This window comes from Lepidothrix coronata, unplaced genomic scaffold (genome assembly GCF_001604755.1).
Source record: "Lepidothrix coronata isolate B3197 unplaced genomic scaffold, Lepidothrix_coronata-1.0 Scaffold79, whole genome shotgun sequence".
Taxonomy (NCBI): Eukaryota; Metazoa; Chordata; class Aves; order Passeriformes; family Pipridae; genus Lepidothrix; species Lepidothrix coronata.
This window is the reverse complement of record NW_016690259.1, coordinates 1,796,223-1,810,245: the sequence shown is the minus strand read 5'-3', so window position 1 is coordinate 1,810,245 and position 14,023 is coordinate 1,796,223. Positions and strand designations below refer to the sequence as shown.

General features: G+C 46.9%; 1 protein-coding gene across 3 annotated transcripts in view; it reads right to left on the bottom strand.

The window, feature by feature from the left end:
* NR3C2 (nuclear receptor subfamily 3 group C member 2) overlaps positions 1–13,576 on the bottom strand; it is a 208,653-nt gene extending 195,077 nt beyond the window's left edge. For 2 of the 3 annotated variants that reach the window (XM_017820117.1, XM_017820118.1), the window contains exons 1-2: positions 13,488–13,576; positions 6,980–8,744 (exon numbers count right to left, since the gene is read on the bottom strand). In XM_017820117.1, coding sequence (XP_017675606.1) covers positions 6,980–8,742 — 1,763 coding nt within the window. In that variant the 5' untranslated portion in view covers positions 8,743–8,744; positions 13,488–13,576. Of the gene's footprint in view, positions 1–6,979; positions 8,758–13,487 lie in introns of those variants that run through there. The other variant, XM_017820116.1, reaches the window with a different exon arrangement.
* Between the last annotated feature and the right edge of the window lie 447 nt (positions 13,577–14,023).

The following is a 14,023-nucleotide window of genomic DNA, read 5'->3' as shown; positions in this document are numbered from 1 at the left end:
GGGAAACCCCCAGATCACTTCCTTTCAGAAAACACATCACAAAGCTCTGCTAAACCACATTAATAAGCCTCAGCTGGAAAACCAAACAAAACAACAAAACCAGATAAAACAACCCCAAACAAGGTCACAAAGCTTCCCATCTAAAGAGACAATTTATCTGAAAACTTTGTCTGGAAAGTACATAAACTCTCAGGGTTTTGTAGAATTCCAGGGTTCCTGAAGAGAAAGACATGTATTACTAAGGATGCGCACGCATCCTGCTTCCAAGTCTGAGAAGGGAGTGCCTCCTCCCACGCAGAAGGAGAGAGGGAGAGAGAGATGCTGCTGTTCCTTTTGCCAGCAGTGGTACTGGAGCAGGCTACACTGGGAACTGCTGGCATGGATAAACAGGGACTTCCTGACCTGCAATCCCTTCCTCTGCAGCGTAAAGCGAAAAACATGCCTTCCCCCAAGGTCAGCCTGTCTCCTCCAGCAACCAAGCCAAGGTGGCTCCAGCAGGAGAGGGCTTTCGGAGGACCCATCAGACAGCGACCTTCCCCTGCAGTTCACACTGGTAGGGCAGCGAGCAGTCAAATCATGCCATGGTCTATTTAGGGTGCATTCAAACGTGCCCAATAACGCTGCAAGAACTTGGTCAATTGCACACGATGGAAATACTGCTCGGTTTTTTTTCCTCCACAGATCTCTCACTCAGAGGAAACTGAAGTAAAGTAATTCATATGCTGAGCACCAAGCACTGTGTAGCAACCAGCTGCATGTGAAAGCTGATAAAAGTACTAAACTTAGATGGATTTAATACCTGTTTTTCGCACGCTCTTTTTAGTTTCCTCGTTGGACCATTTTTATCACTCTTATACGGCCATATTTTAAGACACATTTTCCAGAGAAAAAGTCATGGTTTCTATATTAATCCTAAACTGGGGTATTTTCTGACCTCTAAAATCTTAAATCTGAAATCACAGACTTAAAACAGTCATTCCACTGTTTTCCAAGAAGTTTTGGTCAAGTAAGTCCATTATTAATCCCAGCCCCTACAACTCTGTTCAAAGACTCAAGACACACAGTTAAAAAAGAGAAACCGCCTTTTAAAATATAAGCGTTAGGATTATGGCTTGACAACACATCTTTTAGCAGAAAGGTGCACTTAGGATATTTCATAGGCTCCTTTCTCTTTCCATCCCTTCAGTTTGTTCCCATATCCAGATCACATCACACTGCTCACGAAGTTTCACTGTCCTGTTGGTTTTTAGAGGTTCAGACTGATCAGGAACCAGACCTGGCACTCACATACAACACACCCAATCAAAGGGCAAAACCAGAGGAGAGCAGACAAGGCAGGGCCCAACACAGTACTTCACCACTGCAAAAACTGTACTGTTCAGTTACAAATGATACCCAACAGCAACCACTACTGAAGCCTGGGATTAGCAAAGCACCAATAAGTATCTAGAAATCTGATTCATCTGGGCAGGTTGTAGCTCCATTAATGTTAAGTGCTGGCTGAGTAAGGACAGGTTATTGAACCACAACTTAACAATTTACTCCCTCTGCAGACAACAGGAGTACTGCACGAGTACTGAATCTGCTGCAGCAACCCCTGTGCATGCTTACCTGCCTAACTGCAGCACACACCCCATAAAATAGGATGGGCATGTTTTCATACAGTACATATCGATGTGTCTTCCAGTCCTCATGAAAATGGGCTGATCCCTGTACACTGTCGAAAAATGGATAATCAAAATTTCTTGTGCTTGCTAAAATCTGTGCATGAAGGCGACCCCACCTTCCCCTTTTTCAGAACACCATCAAAAGAAGATATCATAGTGAGATTCCGTGCTACCAAAAGCGATATAAAAACCAAGCAACAACTATTAGCTACTCTCAGAATGAACTATGGCAAACTGATTTCCAACAGCCAAGTATTGCAAAGTTTAGTGATATCGACCATCAATCGAAATGTTTTGGTAATATATAACATTACTCACCCCCACACAAAAAGAAACAACCAAGCCCTAGATACTGGCACACGGATTGACAACAGAGCTCTTATTTCCTCAGATTTGGAAGACCCACTCATTTATGGAATACAATTTTCCAGTCATGTGGACTTCTCACTGTCACAGCACAGAAGTCAATTGATGTGTATAATTTTAAGGGAAAATAAGGCATCATTAGCAGTCACATTTTACGTGAAAATACTTTACACAGACTTTGAACTCCTCAATAAAAAACAATACAAAAACCCAGCACCCTCACCAAAATAACAACAAAGAAAGCTGTAGAAAGTCTGAGGCTGTTCAATGCATGCTGGTATGCCAAGGAGAACCTTTCAACCTCCTCGCCTGACATATTAATACAGACTCCTAACTTCTTCAGTGAGAAATAAAGAATATGCAGAGGTCTCTGTTACATCAAGATTATACCCAAAGCTGTTAAAAAAAAAAATCACACAAAATTATACAAGAACCTAGAAAACCAAGTTGAAATTAAGGAAATTAATTCCCAAACTGAAATTAAGAAAAAATGCAGATTTAAGGCTACGGTCTATGCTATTAAAGAATCACTTGTGAAAGAAGTTTGCACAGTAAATTTGAGGGAAGCTAAAGGGGAAAAGAGCCCTGCCAAGCATGGAGAATATTTTAACAGCATGGTCCTTTTCTCATAAAGTCCGTCAGCAAACAAACAGAGGTCAAGGCCATTCACAAATTCAAAAAATAATATTTACCAGACCTTTATCTTCCTGGCAGGTATAATTCTGATAAGTGACTATTCTAGATAATATTTAACATAAAAGTTTATTTACAAAAATACTCGCAATAGCCTGAAATCTGATTTTAACCAGAATCAATTATTCAAGTCAATAAAGGTTACAGGTAAGTGAAGATCATGTTGTCAGGTTGCTTTTTGGTTTTTGGTTGAGTGGGGTGGGTTTTTTTGGGAGCTGTTTCAAGTAGGGTCTATAAAAAAAATACTGATTCATGTGAATGGCTCAGGAACAGATAGATATAAGAAGTCCATAAAATATTGTCAATGTTTGATCAAAAAATTCACCATAAACCCCAAGAAGTGACAATCTTTCAACTTCTTTTAACAGACATAAATTAGATTCTAAATCTTCTTGTTTGAATGACAACAATTGAAACACAATTATAGATAAACATACCCAATTTATGTTAAAATACTAAACTTTCTGAATAACAACATATCAAACTTTGTGAATTCTTCCCACACTGGATTACACCAGTGGAATTGCCAGGAAAAAAATTAAAGTAGGAGTATCTGCCCTCTGTTTCCACTACAACCACTGAGAAAAGCGAGTATGTATGTGTACATATATGAGTTAATATGGAAATTAGAGGGAAAAGGCACATTTGCAGAAGAAGCTTTAGGTGAGAGCTAATGCAGCAGAAAGGTCATCCTCCTCAATATTTACTGTTGTTTCAAGCAACCATGACATTTTCCTAGGCCATTTTGAAAATCACATTGGCACGACCATGAGGTTTAGGCTAGTACCCTGATTCAGATGAGCACTAATCACCTTGAAGTGAAATCTTATCTGAATTCTTAGTGTAGGTTTTTCATCAATGACATCACACAATTAGACACAACTTCTTTTTCAAGACCACTCTGCTATCATTTAGTTTGGAAACCATTATTTCTTAGAAACACCTTTCACGGAGAGTGGAAATCTATACACACAGACAGACAAGCATGATTCACCCTTTATTAAAAATTAAACATGCAAAAATCTTTCAAAAACAAAGACATGTTCTGCGTGTGTATTAGCAGAAAAAAAAATTTAAAAGGGAATAAAAGGGAACTTGGTTTTGCTTAAGAGGCTCTCACTCCCCAAACACCACAAGTTGCAATGTTATAAAACAAAGTTACTACTAACTCAAAAAGAACAAAATCATAACTGTGTATATCTAATAAAAGTAACTTAAGGAGAAAAAGACAAATGTTCTAGTTGACAGTGAGTGCTTGGCACAGTCAACAAGGTAGCAAGGCATTTTAAATGCTCAGCTATGGTTATTAGACACTACTAGCAAATGTAACTGAAGAAAAGTGATATCCTCATAGGAAAATATTTTTTTTTTTTACAGTACTATTCTAAAGAGTCATTCTCAACATGAAAACATGTCTTCATTTGGCCACTCCTTTTCACCATGTAAACTGCTAGTCTGAAGCAGTTCAGAAAGGGTATGACATCAAGGTTTAGAAAATAATGCTGCTTTAACAAGATATATTCCATGCTGGTTATATATTGGCTTTAGAGAACCATGTAGCCTAGTTTTTCCCTTCACCTAATCTTTGCTTACAGCAATTTATATTGAAAGATACATACACCTGAAAAAGGATGAAGACTTAGAATACCAGAAACCTTAAAATATTGCAGATTTCAAAGGGTTAATCATATGCTATAGAAGTCTGCAAAATGTATGATGCCTGATATGCTCGACACATCAGAAAAAACCTGACTAGAAGTAACAAGGACCTGATTTGGATCTCGAGGCGTGATGCTGCTGTTTTGACATATGAAGGGAAGAGATACTTTGGAATCCCACAACCATGTGGACATGGGACAGCTGAAACCCACCTTGGGATGTTGGATCTGACATGGTTTTAAACTATGCATGTTTTAATACAACACTTTAGAGCATTAACTAACTTGAGCATGATTTCCTCCGTTTTAGCTGGAACACAGCACAAAAATAATAAGTAAAGATCAGTTTGAGGTTCAACAGCAAGAGCGAGCTTTTACATGCGTGACATCTTACGTTGGTTCTTTATGACTTGTCTCATCAGCAGACAAACTCAAGCAGGCACCCCCGCATTCAAATCTGCACTGCTAAAACAATCTCTACATCAATTTACCTTGAAAATTTTAAGGGCTTTGCACAGGTGACCAGCTGCAACTGTTGGCATAAAGCCATTGCCAAGCAGATTAAGAACAACATTTAGTTAAATAATGGGGTTGAGTTAAGAGATTTGAAAGGATGACACATGTCCTAATCTCAAGTACAGATCAGGATGCCTGAAGTGTCGCAATCCTGAAGATCTCCATCACCTAAACAGAATTCCACACGTAACAATTCTGAGCACTAAAAATTTCAGGACTTCAATCCTGCAAAGTTAACAGCTACATTCACCTGCATACCCTACATATACCAGCTTAGAGAACAAAGACAGGAAAGTGTATCATATCGAGCCTGTGTCATCACCAAGTCTGATGACATAGATTATCCATGGTCTAGAGCTACCATGGACTAATGTCAGACCAGAAGACTCCTTCAAAAGCCTTATGAGAAACTGTCACTCAAAACACAGCTATTGGTGACAACTCTGCTTCTACCTGCATCTCCCTGTTTCTTGTGCCTGCCCCTGCAATGGATGACAACCTTGACTCAGCACAAGCTTTTAGTCACACAAGAGCTCTCACAGCTGGCAGGAGCTACTTGCCCAAGCACCAATGCTCAACCACAAAGGCAGTAAAATATTGGGTCTTTCTTTTCAGGCATTCCATCAGTCTTCTGGCGAACTTTTCTCACTATATAAATAATGCAATTTACGATAATTTCATCAGGTAAAGCAACTAGAAAACAGTAACTCCATCTTCCTTGATCCAAGAAAGTACATTTAAGCCAAGACTGGATGATAACAAATATCCAGCTACATGCAAAGTTCAGCATGATGGTGGGATACAGCCCTTTAAACCTGAGAAAGATATATTAAAAAGTGCATTTTTAGAGACCATATTGGAAATGGCCAAAGAAAAAGTGAGGTATGGCTTGCAAAATGATAAGGAGATTCTAGAAGTGCTGGACAGACATGAGGATAAAGCATTTAAACTCTTTTTTTACCTCAGTGGCTGTTTTTACTCCTCAAAAGCACCATTGTTTTAGATATTATGTTTTTCACTGTGACACTGTATTTTCAGAAATATTTAGTATCATACAAATATGGAAAACCCCACGCATCCCTCTTCACTCCACTCCAAGAATAAGGCAGATGCCTCATTCACTGACGGCACCTGCACATCTCATGAGGAGAAAAAAATACTTGAGAAAGGTAAATGCAACTCTGTTACCAGCTATTGGAGCTTTAGCAAAAGCCTTCAGGACCCTGTTGGATACACGAAGAGACTACGTAACTATTTCAACTCTGTCACGATGTCAGAGGGCCTAATAACTTATAATATTGACTATGAAACTACAGGGTTTATGAAAGTAAACCTCCCTGGTGAGCTACACGGACACTTGCTTGTGTCCGTGAATCAGCCAAGAAACTCAAAATCAAATGACACTAGCATATTTCTCTTCCACGAAAAGTGAGATTAGTTTATCCATTTCTCTCTTTCAAATGCATCAAGTTTTAACAGCCCTCCTCCTTCTGGAGTCATTTTTCTATATATACAAACCAAATGTTCCTACAGTTAAAATACAGAAATAATACGTTGCCACAGGCTTGTAATGTTTGGTTTTTTTAAACTTAACCAGTTAAAGTCTGGTGGAAACATAAAACCATACTTCTTTACAAAAACAGATTCCTGGCACTATCATTTTCTTATCCTCATCTCAACATTTCATCTGAGGTACAACACATTCAAGCACTAGCTAAGGAAGAATAACTATTATAGGACACAAGAGAGCAATTTTACTAAGCTCTCATTATGGGAAAAACAACATTTGTAGTAGTAAGAGCTCATAAACATATTAAAGCTATACCTTCAAACCTAATAACAATAGAATATAATATGTTCTTCTTAAATACTAGAGCCAGCACTTTGTTTTTATTAAAGGCAGAATAAAAACCAGCAAGACAGCAACAAATTTAACGATAATAACTGAAATTCAAACCAAGAATTACACATCAGCTTGAGAAATACCACCCTGGTCCCCATCTTAGTTCACGCCTTGTTTGTTTAATGGAGGAGAAGAAAGGGGAAAAAAAAAAAAAAAGAAGAAATTTGCCAGCTCACCTGGACACATTTTCTGGAATGTATTCTAGAACTGGATACCCATCACTTCTTCTGGATGCCAACTCTGAATGGGACTTCCAGGTCTCCACGAGGGTGCTGACAGCAGGGAATGAGCTCAAGTGCTGAAATGTCTGCTCTCGAGCAACCGGCCGCGACAAGGATATCGTGCCTTGGGCACCGATCCTGTAGTGAAATGACTGTCCACCTGAATTTACACCCACAATGGCAGAAGATGGTATACTGTTTTCTTGGTAATAGCTGCCATCGTCAGGTTCCTGCTTAATCCCCACACGTAGGCCTGGATTTGGAAAACTGCTACCTTCACAATTTCCGTCAAATGAAGAAACGGGTGGTCCTAAAATCCCAGAAAGAGAGTAATAGTCTTTGTCGTCCATAAAAGAAAAATATGAGCCATCTGTAAAGGGGAAAGGATTTACTGTTTGATTCCCTTTAAAAGAGGCACCAGAACAAGCATGTTTGGCTGCCTCTTGCTTCACTGGTACTGAAAAGGGGGAATCTGAGTTTATTTTGCTGCTGCTGTCACCAATGCAGGCGCTGCCGAACGACCCGTCTGGCTCAGGTTTTATGAACTGAACAAGGTTCATCTGACTGTTGTTGGAGATGGCGTTCTCCATTTCCTCCATCTTAGGAAACGTGAGTTCTTGAGGACCCTTGTCTTTTGTTTCTGGACTAGGAACGGTATCTTGGCTTCTGCTAGGTCCCACTGGCGTGCTAGAAGCTGGGAATCCTATGGAGTTGTTTACAGGGCTACAGATGGACGATCCCACAGTGCTAACCGCTGGACTAGAACGAGTGGACCTATTATTGGCATTGGAAGGGCTGGCAATGGAGCTCCTGGAGTTCAGGTTCGCAGGACTGGACACAGAAGACCGCATAGTGATATTACTGGGACTCGAGACGGGAGATTTCACGCTGCAGTGACTGGGAGGACTAGAAATCGGTGACTTCATGCTACTTATAGGGCTGGAAAGCGGAGACCCCACGTTGCTGACGTGTGCAGGACTGTGCAACATAGACCCCCGGTTTTCAACATTCGGCGAGCGCGACAGAGGGGTTCCCTGGCCGATGGGGCTGTGCATGGCAAAGTTCCCAAAGTTTGCAGTAGTTGAGGACACGGAGTTCACCCCTGCAGGACTACACACTGAGGAGGCCATGTTCTGAGGGCTGCAGCCCGAAGGGCTCTTCTCTTGACACATGATAGGGCTTTTGACAATTGTGTGCATGGCACCACCATTCACAGTGCTCCCAGAGTCCGACATCAAAGACCTCAAGGGCCTACTGGCGCTGTGGAGGGGAGAGGAGCAATGGCCGTTCTCCTTGTAGAGTTTCACCAGCTGCTCCACATTCTGGTAGATCTTTCCTGGGCTCCCCTGGTTCTGCTGATCATAGTGGTACTCGGCATCTCTTATCGAATCCATATATAAACCCATGGATTCGGCCACCGTCGCTGACAGCTCCTTCGACTCCGTTTCAGTCTTGATGTCAGAGGGGAGAAGACCAGGCTGACTGTTGTCTTGCTGCAGGCAGGAGAGTAGCTCAGGTTTTTCTTTGTTGTTTCCTTGAGTGCTGCTGTTTGCAAAAGAGCCGGCGGAGCAGCTTACGTTGACAATCTCCATGTAGTTACTGTCATCAGTCTGCTCTCCAGCACCTATGGAAGAATACTCCACAGACTGAGAAACTTGACCCCACCGTCTCTCCATATCTAAGCCTTCTGGGTAGCTGTGGTATCCTTTTGTCTCCATAACTAGCAAAGACATATACAAAAAAGTAAAATTAATAAATGACAGGACAGTGTGACTTCCTAAGGAAATTTCCTAATTTCCTAAGGAAACAAGGCATATCCGCTCTCTCTGTCTATCCTCCTCTCTGTCTGCCTGCCAGTCCCATTTTCCTGCCCCATCCATCATCTCTCAAGCATTTGTCCAATTTCAATCAAACTGAGGGGAAAGGTCTCATGGGTAGGACAGCACCACGGGTTCAGAGAGAAAACCGCTCAGCAGTTAGGAAACACCCAAATTATTGCTCCCAGCCCTGCCCCAAAAGGAACAGCTCAGCAAGGTCAGCACAACAACCGCCCACTCTCGCTGGCCGCAGCCCCATGGCCAGTGCCAGCAGCACCATGGGCTGTCCCTCACCCAGAGACCCGGAAGGAAAAAAAGGAAGGGAGTAACAAGGAAGGAGGGGATCCAGAGAGGTCCTGGAAGGAGGACATGGTGGTGGGATGTAAACCCTGTGGAAATTGCTCATCACAGCTCTGCTCCTCCAAGTACCTTCCACTGCCATGTTACAGGGACAGCAAAGCAAGGGAGGTTGGTGTGCTACGGGGGTTTCTCTTCATAGTCCTCATCATCCAGCATAACATAAGATGCTTTAGAAGGAAGCAGCGGTTCTGAGGGGCTGCGAGTTGACTTGCCCCTTCACAGCTATACAAACTTCTTATACTACCTCCTTATACAAGGAGACATGGAGAGGGGAGAGAAGTAGAGCAAAAGTTGAATAGGAAACGTTTCTGCCACAGAGGAAGGGGACCAGATTAGGCAGGGATGCCTGGCTACTAAATGGATCCATAATTCTGCAAATTCTGCAAACCTCCATGGCAAGAGGAATAAATAAAGAAAAGTAAACCTTGTTCTAAAACGGACCCTAAAAAAAATCCCTCCCATCTCACCTACCACCCTCCCAAGGCAGGGTGCAAAATGCGTGACCTAGTCTCCAATAATCTAAAAATCACATAAAAGTAACGACAATTTTTAATTTTTTAAGGATTTGGCTCACAGTATCGTTAGAACTGTAGAAACTCAAGTGCCAGCAGCTACAATATCAAGCAAATATTTTTTCTTTTCTGAATGTATTCAATATTTAATTTAGTGTTTAATCTCTTTACTGAACACTACTTAACAACACTATTTTAAGCAAAATTATAAAAACAAAGAACCTTAAAATGAATTACTTGAATACTTCTTTGCCTTTAGTTAGAACTATGGCCCTATGCCTACATTCCCCTCAAGCACAAATTTTATTAGAACATAGAATCATGTGTCTGACATCATAGTGTGTATCAAATCACATTCCTATAGTCTAAAATTTTCAGACAAAAGTGCCTAATTTCATATAAAGTCACTCCCAAATAATCACCTACCCCTGACTGAAGTGCTGACCAAGTCTAATTCCTAGAGAAATCAATCGCAGCTGTGAGTGACCCGCATTTCTGAAAACCAGGAAACTTAGTTAAGGCTTAAAATTAGGATGTAAGTGAATTTTAACCCTCACCAGCAGAACCACTGTGTACCAAGAAATCTCAGTTATAGGCCTAACATTACACTAGTACTTGAGCTTTGTAGCAACTTCTCCCATGGCAGTAAAATTCGAACTTCATATATAATCAATAGGTGAGCATACTTTAAGACTTCAGTGAATAAAAATCTGGGTCACACAAAGAAAAAAAAAATGGAAAATGCCCTGATCCTGCACTTCCAGAGGCTGGTAAATATAGACGAGAGGACCAAAAACCAGCAGAGATTATTTGTGGCCTGATACAAGTTCTGTTTAAAATGACAGACGTAAATGCAGCAACAAAAAGATTTTTTTAGGAGTGCTGGTTTCTGTCACCTCCAAGCGCCTCAGTGGATACCAGAACCGAATTAATCATCTCACAGATTGCTGCTGGCATTAGGGTTTGGTTTTGTTCTTTTAAGCAGAACTTATTCCAACTTGACTCGCACATTTATCCACGGTATCCACACTTCACCTACTACACAGACATGCCTTTTTTACTAACTTTCACTAAACAAATTTGACGGTGGGCTAAAACATCCACAGACCACAACAAAAGCTTATTGGAACCAAGACTATCTATATCTGGTATTTTGCAAAGGAAGATATATTATGAGCATAGCAGGTTCTCCAGACTCCCTCCCCCAAGAGCTACTTAGACACTTCGAGTTACGTATTTCACCCCAAACATATCAACAAACACAGCCCTCTGCAGCACAGGTCTCCAATCAATCAGGCATGAAACCAGTCTCACAGCAACAGCCAAATAAAAAATCAAATGGTACCTGGTATCCCTGCAACCAAAAGGTCACCTAGATACGGGAAAATCTGAAGTAAACCCAGTTTCATAAAAAAAAATAAACTGATGGCTCAAGCGGCCACACACTTCTTATTTCTCGGTGCTCGTAAACGAAATTTTCTCTAAGTTTCACCGTCTGCCAGCCACCTCGCTGACAGAAAACTGCCCAGGGGAACGAGAGTTTCATCGCCGGGCTGGGGTTTCCCCCGCTTTCTCCAGGGCAGCGGAGCGCGGCTGGCGGCACGGGCAGCCCCGGCACCGCCGCCCACGGACCCCGAGTGGCGCCGGGCGCGGGTCCCCGCGGCGGGGGCTGCTCCCCCCGTGCTCTCTCTCACACGCACACACGCGTGTAAACACCCACGCAAGCAGCGCGCACGCTTATTTTCCTATTTTTACCCTACGCTACGTGGAGCATCACCGCAGCTCCCGGGCAGCGGGCACCGCTCTGCACCCCTTCCCAGCACCACCACCACCACCCCCGCCCCTGTCTGCTTTCCCCGCAGGTGCAATCCGGGCTGTCACGCGTGGGGGAGCCCACTCCCTCCCTCCCTCCCTCCATCCCAGGAGTCCGCGGCGGGGGCGGGATCCCAGAGCCCAAACCCGCTCTCGGCCGAGCCCGCCTCTCCTGTGCTCTCTCCTCGCCGCCCGACCCCCGAGCGATGCAAAAAAGCGCTTTTTTCGCCCCGTGCAAACGCCGCTCCCCCAACCTCCAAAGCGGGGGTTTCCCAGTGCCAAGAGCCTCCCGCCACACCCCGCCAGCCCCACCTTCCCGCTGCGGGTCGCGGCGCCCCCCGCCCCCGGGTACCTGTTGCGGCGGAGCGCGTCCCCCGCGCCCCCGCGGCGCGGCGCGGAGCCGAGCGGAGCGGAGGGCGGCGCAGAGCGGAGCGGCAGGGCGGGCGGCGCGGCTTCCCGCCCGCCTCCCCCGCCTGCCCGCCCGGCCGAGGCGCGCCGCGCCGCCCGGTGACACGGAGCGGCACCCGGGAGGGGACGGGAAAAGGTGCCAAGTCCTTTAAAAACATGTCACATGCCCACATAAAGTTCAAGTTTACGTCCCGCCCGCCGCCCGCCCCGATTGGCGGGCGGGGCGCGGAGCGGCGCGCGGCCGGGCCCGTCCCGCCGCGCCATTGGCCGGGCCGCGCCGTCACTCACCCGCCGGGCGACATGACTGATACAAAGTTGCTGCGACACAGGCTGGGAAACGCATCTCCTTAAAGCCGCAGGGGCCGCGCGACCCCCGCGCTCCGCCGCACGCCGCGGTCCCCCCGCCCGCCACCGGCAGACCCTCGTGGGTGGGGTGGCGGGGCGGCGGCCCGGGGGGTCCCCCGCGGACAGGTGAGGTGCGCGGGGCGCGGCCGCCCCCGCCCGGTGCCCGCGCCGAGCCGGCGGCAGGGCCGGGCATCGCCTTCTCCGCCCGCCCGGGGTTTCCGCCTGTCAGCGGGCGCATGAATGCGCACCGTGCCGGTGCAGCGGTGATTTAACAAAAAAAAAAAAAAAAAAAAAAAAATTAATAAAAATAATTAGGGGGGAAAAAAAAAAAAGAGCGGAGCGACGGCGGCGGAGCGCGGGAGGGTTCAAGGACTCGTCCTCCGCTCCCCGCCGGGCTGGCTCCGCTCCGCGGCAGCCGCGCATCCCGCCGGGCGCCCCCGCCTGCTGCCTCCCCCCGCCCAGGGGCGATCAGAGGAGCCGCCGCCGGGACGACCCCTGCCTCCGGGGTGCTGCCACCTCCCACTCCCCGGTGTCCCCCTCGGCGCCCGCGTCCCGGCTGCAGGAATACCCTTTTCCTAGACAAGCGTAAAAAGAAAAAAGCCGCCGAGCAAACTTTCAGGCGATGCGCTCCCAACTCGCTCCCTAAATACCGCCCCCAGTCCCCGGTCAGCGGCCCCTCAGAGCCCCGCTCCCGGCCCCCAGGTGCGCCCACGGCCCGGCGGGGACAGCTCCGCAGCCCCGCAGGGTGACAGCGGCGCCGCCGGGAGCGGGGCGGGGGGCTGAGCCCGCCGGGCAGCGGCAGCGCCGGGCACCGCGCACCTTCTCCCGCAATCGCCCGTGCGCGCCCGCAGGGACCTGCGTGCGCTGCGGGGTTTGTACCCCAGAGTCACGGCGAAAGCGCCAACATCCCCAGGATTTGGGGGTGTCACGTGCCCCTCTCGTTTCTCCTATTCTGCTAAATATCGACCCGCACTCACGGGCCGAGGCGGCGACTCCCAGCGCCCGCGGCGTGACCCGCGGAGCAGCAGCCGCCGCCGCCGCGCTTTCCCGCGGGCGCTGCCGAGCAATGGACGTGTCCTTCCCGCGAAGTTTTCACGGATGGGGACGGGACTGGCCGTGACCTGGATACGCCGGACGGTGCGTCGGGCACCCACCCCGCTGCCCCCCGCGCCGCTCCTCGCCCCGCGCAAGGCTCCGCGCTGCACTCACCTCCCCTACGACATGGTGGCGCGGCGGGGGGAGGAGGCGCGGCCCCCGGCTACTGGCAGCGAACCATCCGGGAGCCCGCACCACCACCCAGGGAAAAGAAAAAAAAAAAAAAAAGAGGAAAAAAAAGTACGCGGAGCAAGCGCCGGGAGCGCGGCCGGGCGGCAGGAGGGGGCTGCGGCGGCGGCGGCAGGCGGGGTGCCCGCGGCTCGGCTCAGCTCGGCGGACAGCTCCCACCATGGACGCCTAGGTGGGTGGGTGTTCCCGCGGGTCACACCCTCGCCCGCCGGCGGAGGGGAGCGGGGGGTGGATCCAGCACCGGCGAGGGAGGAAAAGGGATTTTGGGGAGGGGGGGAGAGTAGAGAAAAGGGGGCGGAGAGGGAGGGAGATACCCTCCAAAAAAAAAAAAAAATTAAAAAACAAACCCTCTAAAAAAAAAAAAAAAGCAAACTTATGTCATTCCAGGTAAAACTCCCATCTGCGCCACCAAGGAAGAGGAGGGAGGAGAGTGGCGAGGGTGTAAACTTTTTCCTCTCCCC